At 38.7% G+C, this 12,829-nt stretch overlaps 1 protein-coding gene across 4 annotated transcripts in view; it reads left to right on the top strand.

Annotated features, from left to right (window-relative positions):
- Positions 1-12,334, top strand: part of NFATC2 (nuclear factor of activated T cells 2) — a 109,289-nt gene extending 96,955 nt beyond the window's left edge. For 3 of the 4 annotated variants that reach the window (XM_063459695.1, XM_063459697.1, XM_063459694.1), the window contains one exon: positions 11,299-12,334. In XM_063459695.1, coding sequence (XP_063315765.1) covers positions 11,299-11,354 — 56 coding nt within the window. In that variant the 3' untranslated portion in view covers positions 11,355-12,334. Of the gene's footprint in view, positions 1-4,243; positions 4,332-11,298 lie in introns of all 4 variants that reach the window. The other variant, XM_063459696.1, reaches the window with a different exon arrangement.
- The last annotated feature ends 495 nt before the right edge of the window (positions 12,335-12,829 follow it).

Below are 12,829 nucleotides of genomic sequence, written 5' to 3'. Positions count from 1 at the left end.
ATAAATTGTTATTTGTAAGGAACCTATAATTTCTTAGAACAGTATATTTATTCACTCCCCTAAAATTAAAAAAGAAGTTGGCACTCACTAGAATAGCAATCATGGGTGCTTTATTATCAATAACCATCTGATTTCACTAAATATAATTGGGGTAGATACAGTGCTAGGACTGCCCCTTTAAATATAATTTTAATTCCGCATTTCCTTAAATAGCCCCGAGGAGGGTTATTTACAGTAGCTCGACAAATGTGTTCATTTAAATGAATTATTAAGCAGTACCTTCCACAGCTCATCTACGATGTATTTATATATAAATCAATAGCAATTATATTAAAATCTAATCACTTTTGCTCAAATCAGGCTTAGGATCCAGGCAGTATATTATATAAAAATAAATATTTTCAGATGCAGACTGATAAACCAGCTAAGAGCAATGTCTCATTAGTAAAACATTGAGTCTGAATTGCGAGGTTCAGGCTATAACAGTCAAGTTGTGAACGAGTTAGATCATTTTTTTTTTAACAGATTATCTATTTTGCTACATTTTTCAATGAATTTTTGAATTCAATACAATTGTGTTTGTAATACTAAAATATTGAGAAATAGGAATTTTCCTATCACAACGAATAGCAATATTTTAAATAAAATTGGTCTTTAAACCGGCTCTTTACTTTACTGCTGAGGAAACACGTATTACCTATTTCATACCTCCCAATATCGGTAGGTACATATCAGTGGTGACTCCAATAATGGGTGGGTTTTCTCAGTAAAGACTGACAGACACCACACGAGGCTGACTGACCACCAATTTGGCTGGCCCTCAACCTACAGGACCGTGCACTTTCTGCCCAGTCACAGTGCGCACTGCTCAGTGCAATTCATGTCTAATTACGTGCTTCCACTGTGTGCAAAACTAGGACAGTTTGGATGTGGGACACCAGGGAACAAAATCAGGACAAAGGGTCAGATTCCGACTGGGTGGTCTGCTATTGTTGGGAGGTCTGCTATTTTTGCACCCACCTGACGCTCTGAGACTGGAAACATGCTATATCTGAGTAGTTGTTAGAAACTCATATGTGAGTTGTGTTAGTAGATCTCAATTCCTTGGAAGTTCTCGAACTGGAAACAATACCTCTGCATTGTTTTACACGTAGTGAGGATCTTCTCTTTAAAAACCTGCTCTATGGGTCACTTTATTAAACAAAATTGTTTAATAACATTTCATGCTTGAACTACATTGACATTAGTCTGTGACTATCATAGACAAACACTGGGAACCAAGCACTAAAGCCATTGACTTGATGAGGGGCTATGTTCCTAAAACAATACCTCACATTTCCGTCCTTTGAACAACTGTTATTTATAGTGCCACCTCTGAGTGATCACCCATTCTCAGTTGACACGTTGACTACATTCACCCTTTGAGAATAATTTAAGTAAAGAACAGTTCAGCAGGAATGTGTAAAATTATACCATCACTGAGCATACACATATGATCTACAAGTGCAAGGCCAAGTGTCTTCTTGAGTGGCTTGGTTATCATGATTGGACTCTGAAATGTGAACAGTATCAACATTTTGGAACCATGGACTGATGAATCATGTTTCCCATCTGGCAGTCCAATGGATGACTCTGAGTTTGACGGATGCTTAGAGAGTTAAACCTGCCTGACACGAGAATGTACAAGAGGACAAATAATGGTTGGAGCTAGACCCTTTAGCTCAATTGAAAGTGACCTAACACTATAACATACAATAATGTTCCTTAAAATTCTAAAGTTTGTAAATGCTCTAATGCACAGAGTGAGGTCAGTAAATACATTACTTGTTGAATTCAAATCTTAAGAATCTTACGAGCCAGAAGAAAATCTTGATGTCAATCTCCCTCTGTCTATTCACCCAACCCAAGCTTGTGACCTCACTGACTCTATTAATGTTAAAAGGAAGCAAATCCTTGTAGTAAAATTACAACATCTGGTGGAAGGTCTTCTCAGAAGAGTGGAAACTGTTATACAAGGTCCATTTAATGCTCAAGATTGTGTAATGATATGTTCTATCAGAAGATGCCAACATATGTTTAACCACAGAGTGTATAACTTCCTCAGTATTTTAAGAAATATAACCCAGCACTGACTGTTTTCACTTGAGCTATGTGAAGGACATAAGACAAGAGTCAATAGACAGATTAGCTCACTAATAGTAGGAGAAAATGCTTATTGAGGCAAGGGTCAATAAACAGTATGGCCCATAGCACTTTTCTTCCAGGAACTGTCTGAACCTTATCTATTAAGTACTTTTCATTGAACACATCGCTTTGTATAAGACCAGCTAAGTGCCAGTTTGACTTACCCCTAACCATCTCCTTCCCAACATACAGTAAGTAATGAACATACATTCAGACACTAATACCTGCACTCTTAATGAAGAACTAATTGTTTTCTGGAGCTATTTGCTATTGTTATTTGACAGTAAAATGCAGTCAGTGGTTTTGTAGCTTAGACCACTTTCAGGTGATTTGTGTTGCTCGATGTGTGCATTACAAGCTGAAATTAGGTCACATATATGCTATAGTATTTTTTTTTCTGTTACCACAATATATATTGGATACATTTCTTTCCTCTTAGTGATTTAGCTTTATTCCATAATGTAATAATAATAATTACAACCAAGAAATGTACAGTTAGATTCTCACCAGTTTTCAAGTACTCGCGTGTCTAGACGTCATTATACGGCTTAATGGTCATCACTCTGAGATAATACAGCTCTCCTGGAGCTCTATCCAATGAGCTATCTCACTGTATGGTTAAAAATAAACCTGTGTCAAATATGTAAAAAAAAAAAAAAAAATGAACAAAACAGGTTTCTTTGTTGTAGAGCAGTAATGGTGGGTTGGTTGATCACCATTGAAATGTAGTTATTCATCTGGGATGACAAAATTAGCCATCATAGACCTAGGGTATTCAGTGAATGTTTCCTAGCAATACAGAAATAGTTGTGTATTGTGTAAGTTTACATATATAAATATAGTTATAGAAATCTTGGTTTGATGTATATATAATATGATTTATTAAAAACAGTATTAGCAAAAACTTAGTAGGGTTTTTACTCCCTTCTTTCCCTAAGAACCAATTACAATAGGTATTATATTTGTGTCTGTTCTGTTATACACCTGAATATGAATTAACACAATAATGGTTTTATTAGCATCACAACATATTATACTGGCAGGTAGAACCATTATGGTTGCTTGTCTCTATGTCTCCATTTCCGTCATTATGCATCCAGTCACACCTTCCTCATTCCATACATTTCTTTCACCTAACTAATTATTTGTTCTTCTTTCTCCTCTGTCTACAATTCTTCTTTTCTGATACTTTTTACCTAATTCTCCTCTGTACACATTTACCTCCTAACTTCCCCAGCCATACTTTCTCCATAATTTTCTCCCGTCCGCATGACTTGATCATCTACAATTTCTCCCTCATTCTTCTTTGTCCACATTTACGAACCTCACCCATTCTTTCTCCCTCCTTCTCGTTCCACATTTCCCAATCTCGCCTATTCTTTCACCCTCCTTCTTCTCGTTCCACATTTCCCACCTCACTATTCTTTCTCCCTCCATCTTCTCGTTCCACATTTCCCACCTCACTATTCTTTCTCCCTCCATCTTCTCGTTCCACATTTCCCACCTCACTATTCTTTCTCCCTCCATCTTCTCGTGACACATTTCCCACCTGACTATTCTTTCTCTCTCCATCTTCTCGTGACACATTTCCCACCTCACTATTCTTTCTCTCTCCATCTTCTCGTGACACATTTCCCACCTCACTATTCTTTCTCTCTCCATCTCCTCGTGACACATTTCCCACCTCACTATTCTTTCTCTCTCCATCTTCTCGTGACACATTTCCCACCTCACATGATCTTTCTCTCCTACTTCTCCAGGACCAATCTCATTGCGACTAATAAAAAAAAAAAAAGGCCAAATACTATTATTAAACATACACTTTGCACTACTGTAAGAGGTAACGCGGCTAGTTACATCTGACATTTTTTCGCATGGCCAGACAATTTTCCTATTTAAGTGTGTGTGTGTGTGTGCCTGTGTATTTGTGTTTGTGTGTCTGTGTGTGGAGTTTATTGCCCAATGAACGTCTTGATATTCATAAAATACGGTTTGACGCACGGAAACCAAACCCTTTCAATTCTTCTACTCAAAAATGGTTTTTGCAAATCTTTTTCAGAGCTGATAGATACAAACCTTAGCTGGATACAAAACATTATATGAGGCACAGTGACAGTGACCTAAGGTTCAAGAAATGGAAGTAAAAGGTAACCAATTTTCTCCACCTTTCCCACCTTTTTATTTGAATTTCTAATTGCCATACCTTTGGCTTTGTCTTTTTTTCTCCCACCCCTGTCATTTCAATCTATAGTCACTTGAGATAATGTACAAAGGGCATCTTGTCTCATGGCTTCCATTTTCTGTTTTAATGCTAATTGTTTTCTCTGCTTCCTAAACAAAACCATTACTCAATGCAAGCGTTCCTTTGCATGTCATGATGTAACGTGGCTATAGTCTAAGGCAGGTTATCACCCACAATCCTTGGCTGCACAGGGTACTCTATATATGATCCTGCTACAGTGTAACTATGGGATAAAAGGCAGGTTATTACCCACAATCCTTGGCTGCACAGGGTACTCTATATATGATCCTGCTACAGTGTAACTATGGGATAAAGGCAGGTTATTACCCACAATCCTTGGCTGCACAGGGTACTCTATATATGATCCTGCTACAGTGTAACTATGGGATAAAAGGAAGGTTATTACCCACAATCCTTGGCTGCACAGGGTACTCTATATATGATCCTGCTACATTGTAACTATGGGATAAAAGGCAGGTTATTACCCACAATCCTTGGCTGCACAGGGTACTCTCCTGCTACAGTGTAACTATGGGATAAAGGCAGATGTTTACCCACAATGTCTTAATGAAGATCTGCATATATCTGGAGCTTAGTACAAATAACTGTAAATATAGCAGAGCACAGGCTGGCTTTGTCCCTGGAACCAAGGCCATAAAAGTTAGTTTTTAGGTCCCTGTTACCATTCAAAGATTTTTCATTTGTTACCCAGAACCCTTGGCAGCATTGGAAACAGAAAAGCTATATGGTATTTATCAGTCATTATCTAGAACCCATCATTATCAATAATCCGTCATTGTCTAGAATCTGTCATTATCTAGAATCCATCATTATCAATAATCCGTCATTGTCTAGAATCTGTCATTATCTAGAATCTTTAATGAGATAAAGGAAGGTGGTTTCACATTCAGCAGTGAAACGTCATTGTATTTGTAGGATATCATCACTACCCAGTGGTATTTGTATACCATTACCCAGAGTTATTGCAATAACTAGCATACCATAAGAATACAAGAATACAGTTGCATAGCAGAGTTTACTATTGTGTTCTGAGGCAGCTTATATTAGTTTCCTTTTCTTCATTTGCCCTCTTGCCCCCTTGTCAGTCCGCCCTTACTGCTAACTCAATGATTGCAATTCAGCATTCCCAAAAATGAACCGCATTGCCAGACAATCTGCGCCAAACAGTTGTTTATTCTCTGAAGTCACAAACAGGAGGAGACTGAGAAACATTAATGACAGCATTGTCTATTCAGTCACCTTGTGCACGTGTCAGGATTATCTTCATTTTTATGCTGCAAGGTTCCATCCATCTTCTTTCGAGCTGCTAAAACTGTTTTAACAATGGGAACAACGCAAAAAATTTACTTTCTAGACATCAACGTTTTATAACGACACAGTTATAGCAGCTTGCTGTGCAATCCACGTTCCAACTTGGAAACCTGGAACAACAGTGGAGAAAGTGTTAGTGATTCATGACCAAATATATCACAGAAGACAATCATGTCTAGAAAAATGAATTTGTCTCTTTGAGTCAATATCTGCACTCGCATAAGTAGCAGACAGAGTGAACGACAGACATAGAAATTGTACATATCTACCCCAAGCCACTAATTATAGATTTTAACATTATTCGACCAGAGCACAGAAGTTGTAGACCACATCACTGAGATTCTGGGACCACCGTGGTGGGATTTATATTCCCAAGCGTTGAGACTTTGTGTTTAACAGAATAAACATTGCGGAAATGCCCCTATTATTCCCACAGTTTAATTCCAGTTAACCTAGGCTACTCAAGCAGATAATTCTTCCCAGCAATGATTAACTATTTGCGATAGCATCTTCTAATTCAGGTATCTAGGAATGTAACTGACCTGCATGTGCTGGTAGGATTCTGTGTGAAATAATTATAGTACGGACCCCAGATAATACATCAATGCTGCACGCTGACTTGCTTCAGATCCGGTATTTCGGGTACATGCTACAAGTTTCTTGTGTACACGAGTACCCACGAGTAGTTAGTACATTGTACCCACGATTATATTGTGTGCACGCTCTATGATATACTTACATTGTGGGAACAATTTACTAAACAGCCGTCATTATTTAGTAGATCATGCTCACAACATAAGAGAACAACCATCGTGTCTCCTCCATGGCTCCGTACTAATGTGTGCTGCTGTTCTGTTTAGATCTATTTTCATTGTTGCATGCTTTGTCGAATGTTGACTTACTGAAGCCCATTGCCACCAGCTCTAGTCAGGTCACAAAGTTTAGGTGGATTCACATAGTCAAGCAATTTAAGTAAATGCACAGCCCATCAGTTGATGATTTTTTTGGCAAATGTGTTATCTGAGAGATTCTTGCGATGAGCCACTGGGTTAAGTGATGTTTGTATTAAACTCAAAAAGTCCAAAGATCCCGGCAAATCAATACGATTACCCACCAACAGTCACCACCGCCGAGAGGCACTGAATTGACCAATTGGCCATTTTATATCTATTTTAATCTTTTGGCAAATCCTTTTCTGCTATTTGTGACTATACCTCAAATAATTATTTTATAAATGAATCAGTACATGAAACTCCGTAGGGGCCTAAGGTCTCTCCCTCTGCCGGTGACCTTCTCCTGTCCGCTGCTCGCACCCTTACTGCTAACGCGCGCTTGCAGGAATTCTCACGATCGGCTCCATTTCTTTGGAACAGCCTGCCTCACCCCAAGTCTTCAATCATTTAAGAAGTCCTCAAAACTGACCTCTTCAGAAATGTTTATGGCGTCTCTAGACTGTGAGCTTGTTTGAGTAGGGTCCTCATCAATCTATTGTTCCTGTAATTGTCTCATTTATTGTTAAAATAATTTCTCTATTATATTGTAAAGCGCTATAGAATAAGTTGGCACTATATATATGCTAATAATAATATTAGTAATATGAATGGTGCTATACACAGTGATTATCCTGCTATATGTTATTGTGTTATATTTGTGAGAGTTTGCACAAAAAACTGAGGTCTCATAATAAAGTTGTTTAGCTGCAGTTTCAGGCCACTGATGTGGATGATAGGAGTTGTGGATCAAAGTCCAAGGATGTATGAAAATTGTTGTCAAAATATGGATCCGTAGCTTTCACAATTCCCTAAATAAATTGTAACCAGACTTATCCTTCGCACTATTGATGAATTGCCTTTCACTGAATTCTCCACCAGACGTGAGACTCGATGTATCTCAATTGCATTTATTGCTGGATTGCAAAATAAATGTAATTTGTCATTTGCTGAGGAAATGGCTCTGCCTGCACCCACTTGTAGTACCCACAGCTATTTATAGATTGTTTCCACTTAAATACTCCTCTCATTTCCTGGGTAGTGAAATCAGCCAGCACTAGAAATTAAACTGTGAGAGAAACCGCTTGCCTAGAAAAGCATTTGCTTAACCAAAAATATACATATATTTTGTGCAAAAAAAAAAAAAAAGAAATAAAAAAATGTGGTGAGTGGGCAAAATATCACAAAATATCCAGAAAATATTCTGCGGTGACGTAGGTGTGCTGGTAATTTTCTGTTTGTTTCTGTATTAGACTGCATGATTCAGTGGTTGTTATAAATTAAGTAGTAATAACGTAAAGATTAGGTAATACGGGGCTCCCACCCTATCAAGCGTCTATTTCAGAAACTGGTGCTACACTATGGCTCATTAATAGTTAAAACGTGTTGTGGAATACCATTCCCATCATGCCCAGCCTTAGGGTGGCAGGTTTGTGGTTTGGACCCAGCTTTGTTTACTCACTTACCCCTTATTTACTGGGAGATTACTTGGAAACATGGCTTCCCATAATCCTTACATTACTGGGGGCAGGAACAGGTAGAAAATAGCTTTGCCGCCACATACCTCTTGTGTTATCAGAGGGGTAGGAGATATATATAAATATGCTAAGTCCCATTGTATTTTACTGAAGCAGTTTTTGGATATATATATCTAAAACAAAAATATTGGGGTGAGGTCAAGCATGAAACAACTCCCAATAGTACAAATACAAACACATTACTGGTATGCATCACCTGCATATCTTAAGTTGAGCTTTGACAGGTTCTTCTTGGACCTCGAGAAATCATGTTTCTTCAACGGCTCTGACCAAAGTACCCAAGGATTTAATCGCTGCACAATCTCGTGGTCACTATTCTATCCTAATTCTCCTCGACCTGTATGCTGCTTTTGACACTGTTGATCATCAACAGCTTCTTCTCCTCCTCCGATAGCGCTCTCTCCTGGTGCTCTTCTTACCTCTCCCAGTGCTCATTCAACGTTTCTTTCTCTGGCTCTGCCTCTTCTCTCCCTCTTTTCTCCAATACCTCTCTATATGTGTTCCCCAAGGGTCTGTCCTTGGTCCCCTACTGTTCTCGATCTATACTGCCTCCCTTGGTAAACTCACCAGTTGATTTGGCTTCCAATATCATTTCCATGCGGATGACACGCAAATCTATCTGTCCTCTCCTGATCTTTCTCCATCCGTCTTGACTGCCTCTCTGCTATTTCTAACGTGATGACTGCCCTCTTCCTTAAACTCAACCTGTCCAAAACAGGACTTTTGGTCTTTCCTTCCTTAAATGTTGCTACTCCCATGTTTGTTGCCCTCCAACAGCGCTACAATCAGCTCTACCTCGCAGGCTCACTGCCTAGGTGTTGACTCCAGCACTCAAGTCCAGCCGATCGTCAAACCCTGCCGCTTCCATCTAAAAAAAATAAAAAATGCGCATGTGCCCCTATTTAGACGCAGATGCTAGTAAGGTGGAGGTCCATGCTCCTGTCCTCTCTCACCTTGACTACTGCAAACCTCTTCTCAGTAGTCTTATGTGCTCCCAACTTGCGCCGTTACAGACCATAATGAATGCGGCGGCGAGGCTCATCTTCCTGTCCGCCCGCACCTCCTTCGCCTTCCCCCTCTGTCAGTCCTTGTATTGGCTTCCCGTAAGATATAGGGCTCAATTTTTAATTCTAGTACTCGCTTATAAATCTCTACATAACACTGCTCCTACCTACCTACCTACCTACCTACCTATATATCCTCCCTAATATCCTCCCTAATATCAAGTGTACTCCTGCCCCTGATTTTTGCCTTCGAGAAAGTCTAGGGCTGCACTGTTCCCTTCTCAGTTTCACTCCAGTCCTTCAAAAAATCAGTGAAAACTTACTTCTTTAGGAGAGCATATCAATTGTGTTTATAAACATGTACCCATTGTACAGCGCTATGGAATCTGTTGATGCTTTTTAAATAATAATATCAATCATTTTGCTACCTGTTCAGATTACATTGCTGTAACCAAGAGAAAGTCTATAAGAGTTAGAATTGTGGAGTATTGACAAGGAAGTGTCCATTTTATTCCATTATTTTAAAATAGAAATCATAGGAATTTTGTTTAGCTGTTTTTCCACATTGACTATTTTCCTTGTGTGTCCTCATTTAGTGAATAAACCCCACGCATTTGACCCTCAGTTTTTCTGTGAAGTCTTAGTGTATTTAATCGAAGCCATTTTTGTGTAAAGTATGATGTTTACTAAACAAACATACCGGTTTTTGTTTAAAGAGGGAGTAACAGTTACTCCCTGACACTGGAGCATCGTTCAGATCATGGAGCAAACAACAAACGACTGGATTTTATTTTATTTTTTTATTTGGGTGGGTCTAAGAATTCCGCCCCTGCGGCACGTGGAGTAAATACGGCCTTAGCAATAGCTAACATAATACATTGCCCCATTGCAGGATTCTAACGTCAATAGGCCTTTAGTATAAATGTAGAAAATTGATGGAAGTGCACTCCACCCCTTGCCAAGGAATCCAGGGTGCTTAACTGGATATGTCCCAGTACCAAAGTGGACCAAATGTAATAGTAAAAATAGAAAATAAATCCAGGCACTCCAAATGAATTGCAAGAAAAAGGCAGTTTATTTGAACCAGCAGCTACAAAGCGACGTTTCAACCCCTAAGGGTCTTTATGAGCTTGATTCATTTGGAGTGCCTGGATTTATTTTCTATTTTTACTAGGCTTTTAGTATAAACATTACATACCTATTACACTATATCATTAAAATAGTTTCTAAATCAGGTAACGGGGGCCAATTTGTTAAAGTGGGACTGTCACTCTGGAAGGTAATCGTGCATTCTACACAGCTGAAAGCTGCCTGTTTATTGTGCTTTTAGTATTTTCAGTTTGTTTGGGAAACTGTTTTTCTTTTTTTATGTTTTGATTATCAAATGCAAGGCTGTACCAAGAGAACTCAGCATTCACAGCAAATGCAGAAAATCCCTCTGGTTTCAGCTTTTCCTATGGAATTATAGTAATAAATAATCATAATTAGTATTTATATAGCGCCTTTCTCCCAGTGGGACGCTCTCGGAATTAATCAAATCGGCAGCTGACTAGTAATAGATGTTATCATTACCCAATTGATGGTACTCATTGTATCGACCTCGGAAGGATGAAGGGCTGAGTTGACCCGGCTGGGATTTGCACCTTACATTTTTGAAGAGGCTTTGTAGTCAGGGTTTAAATTAAATTATCTGTACAGAGCATGGCAGCAAGATGAAGGCACCGTACACAAGGCAGCCCGTGTATTTATAATGTACCTCCTCTGCTGTCCTCACCTCGATAAACACTTCTATTGTTATCCTGATAAAAATAACATCAGGTCCTGCAAAAACATATACCAGATATTAATGTCAAGCAAACCCAGGGGTCATAGTATAGGACTCCTATAGGGAGACAAACTGAGGCCTACACAGAAAGGTTTCCTTCCCTATGAACTACAAAGTGCTATTATTTGCTTTGTTTCCTTCCCTATCACAGAAATGATGGATTAATATTTTCTTTTGTCTACAGTTAATGAAATAATCAGGAAGGAGTTCTCAGGCCTGCCTACGAGAAATCAAACATAGAAGACCGGATCTTCTAAATATTTTTTATTGAATGCTTCCACCTCTGACCCCTTCGGATCGCTCCGCTCGTCCCAGCACCTTCTGTTTCCTTTCGCTCTGTTGCAGGCCACCACTTTAGCACAAGAGACAATATGCTGGCATACGACCCGCTCTGGCAGTTTTGCAGATATTCACATGTTTCTATAAACATCAAAGCCGCATTCTTCCTTTTGGTTGTAATACTCATTGTTCTGTCATAAGAAATGAATTAAAAAAAGACATGAAGCTTAGAAAAAGATCTATGAGAATTGTCGACTCTCAAACAGGGTCCAAGAAGCACTGACATTTGTCTTCTAAGACGCTTTTCAAACAAAGAAAGTCTTACAATCGCTATAGCAAAAAGTAATTGCTGATCTCAGATTTGGGATTAGATGTTAAAGGGGAACTGCCTCTTTCCAATTTTTATTATGTTTATCCCAATATTTAACAAATATGTATTTAAGAGATGTGAAAACATTTAATAAATGTAGAAATCGCAGGCAATCACTGTTATAAGCTCCACCCTTCGCAGCTGGTAGTCAGCACAGAGAGCAGAGAGGAGGAGAAATGAAACAATGTTTCTCCTCCTCATTTACAATATCTGCCCTGGCTGTGCCTTGTCTGAGCTGGATTGTGATCTAATGTTCTAAATCTTTAAATTTAAAACAGACTGGAACAAATAAAAAAGAATATTTAAAGAAAATAAAACGATAAAAGTGATTTTCAAGGTTTTATACAATTTCCAGAGAAGTGGCCATTCCCTTTTAAGTAGAGAATGTTTAGAGTGTCTCAGGAGTTTAAATTCACTAAACAGGCAATCGTGGAGAATGGACAAGGGGATTGCCAATCATGGGCTAAATGAATTATTTTGTCTGAAAATAGGCAATGCCCTTGTCCGTAGTTAGTGGATAAACCCCTGTAGCAATCTGCAGAATGATTATAAGTTCTGATTTTCCTTTCTGAGCCCGTCACATACATCAGTAAAGTTAAATATAACTTTTAGCATTCTGTTGGCCGTGTAGTCGATTATAAGCCAATAGCAGATTTTCTAAAAACAACAGACACACGTGCTGCATTTTAGGGTTTATTCACTAAATGGCTGCTTTTGCTTTATTGACAACCGCATTGCAAAGTGTAGGCACAGTAAGATATGGGGCTTAGTTAGACGTGGCCAGCATGGGGTTAATCTAACCTGTCTATTGTGTTTTCATTTTGCATTGCTGTTGTTGACTTGTCATGACTAACTGTTTAGTAGATGAACACCATCTACGTGCATGGTTTTTATTTACCTGGCGTTTTCTTTGCAGCTAATGCACAGCTGAAACATTGGGTTAATTCCTTATAGAAACAGACTAAAATCAGCATTTCTTCATTCCTGTGTATTTTAGGCATACTGTGCTCATAAAGACCCACGTTAAGAGAAGGACTGTCTCATAGATCTGTCTTCAAATCACCAA

This window comes from Pelobates fuscus, chromosome 6 (genome assembly GCF_036172605.1).
Source record: "Pelobates fuscus isolate aPelFus1 chromosome 6, aPelFus1.pri, whole genome shotgun sequence".
Lineage (NCBI taxonomy): Eukaryota > Metazoa > Chordata > Amphibia > Anura > Pelobatidae > Pelobates > Pelobates fuscus.
This window is presented reverse-complemented; position numbering and strand designations above follow the sequence as displayed.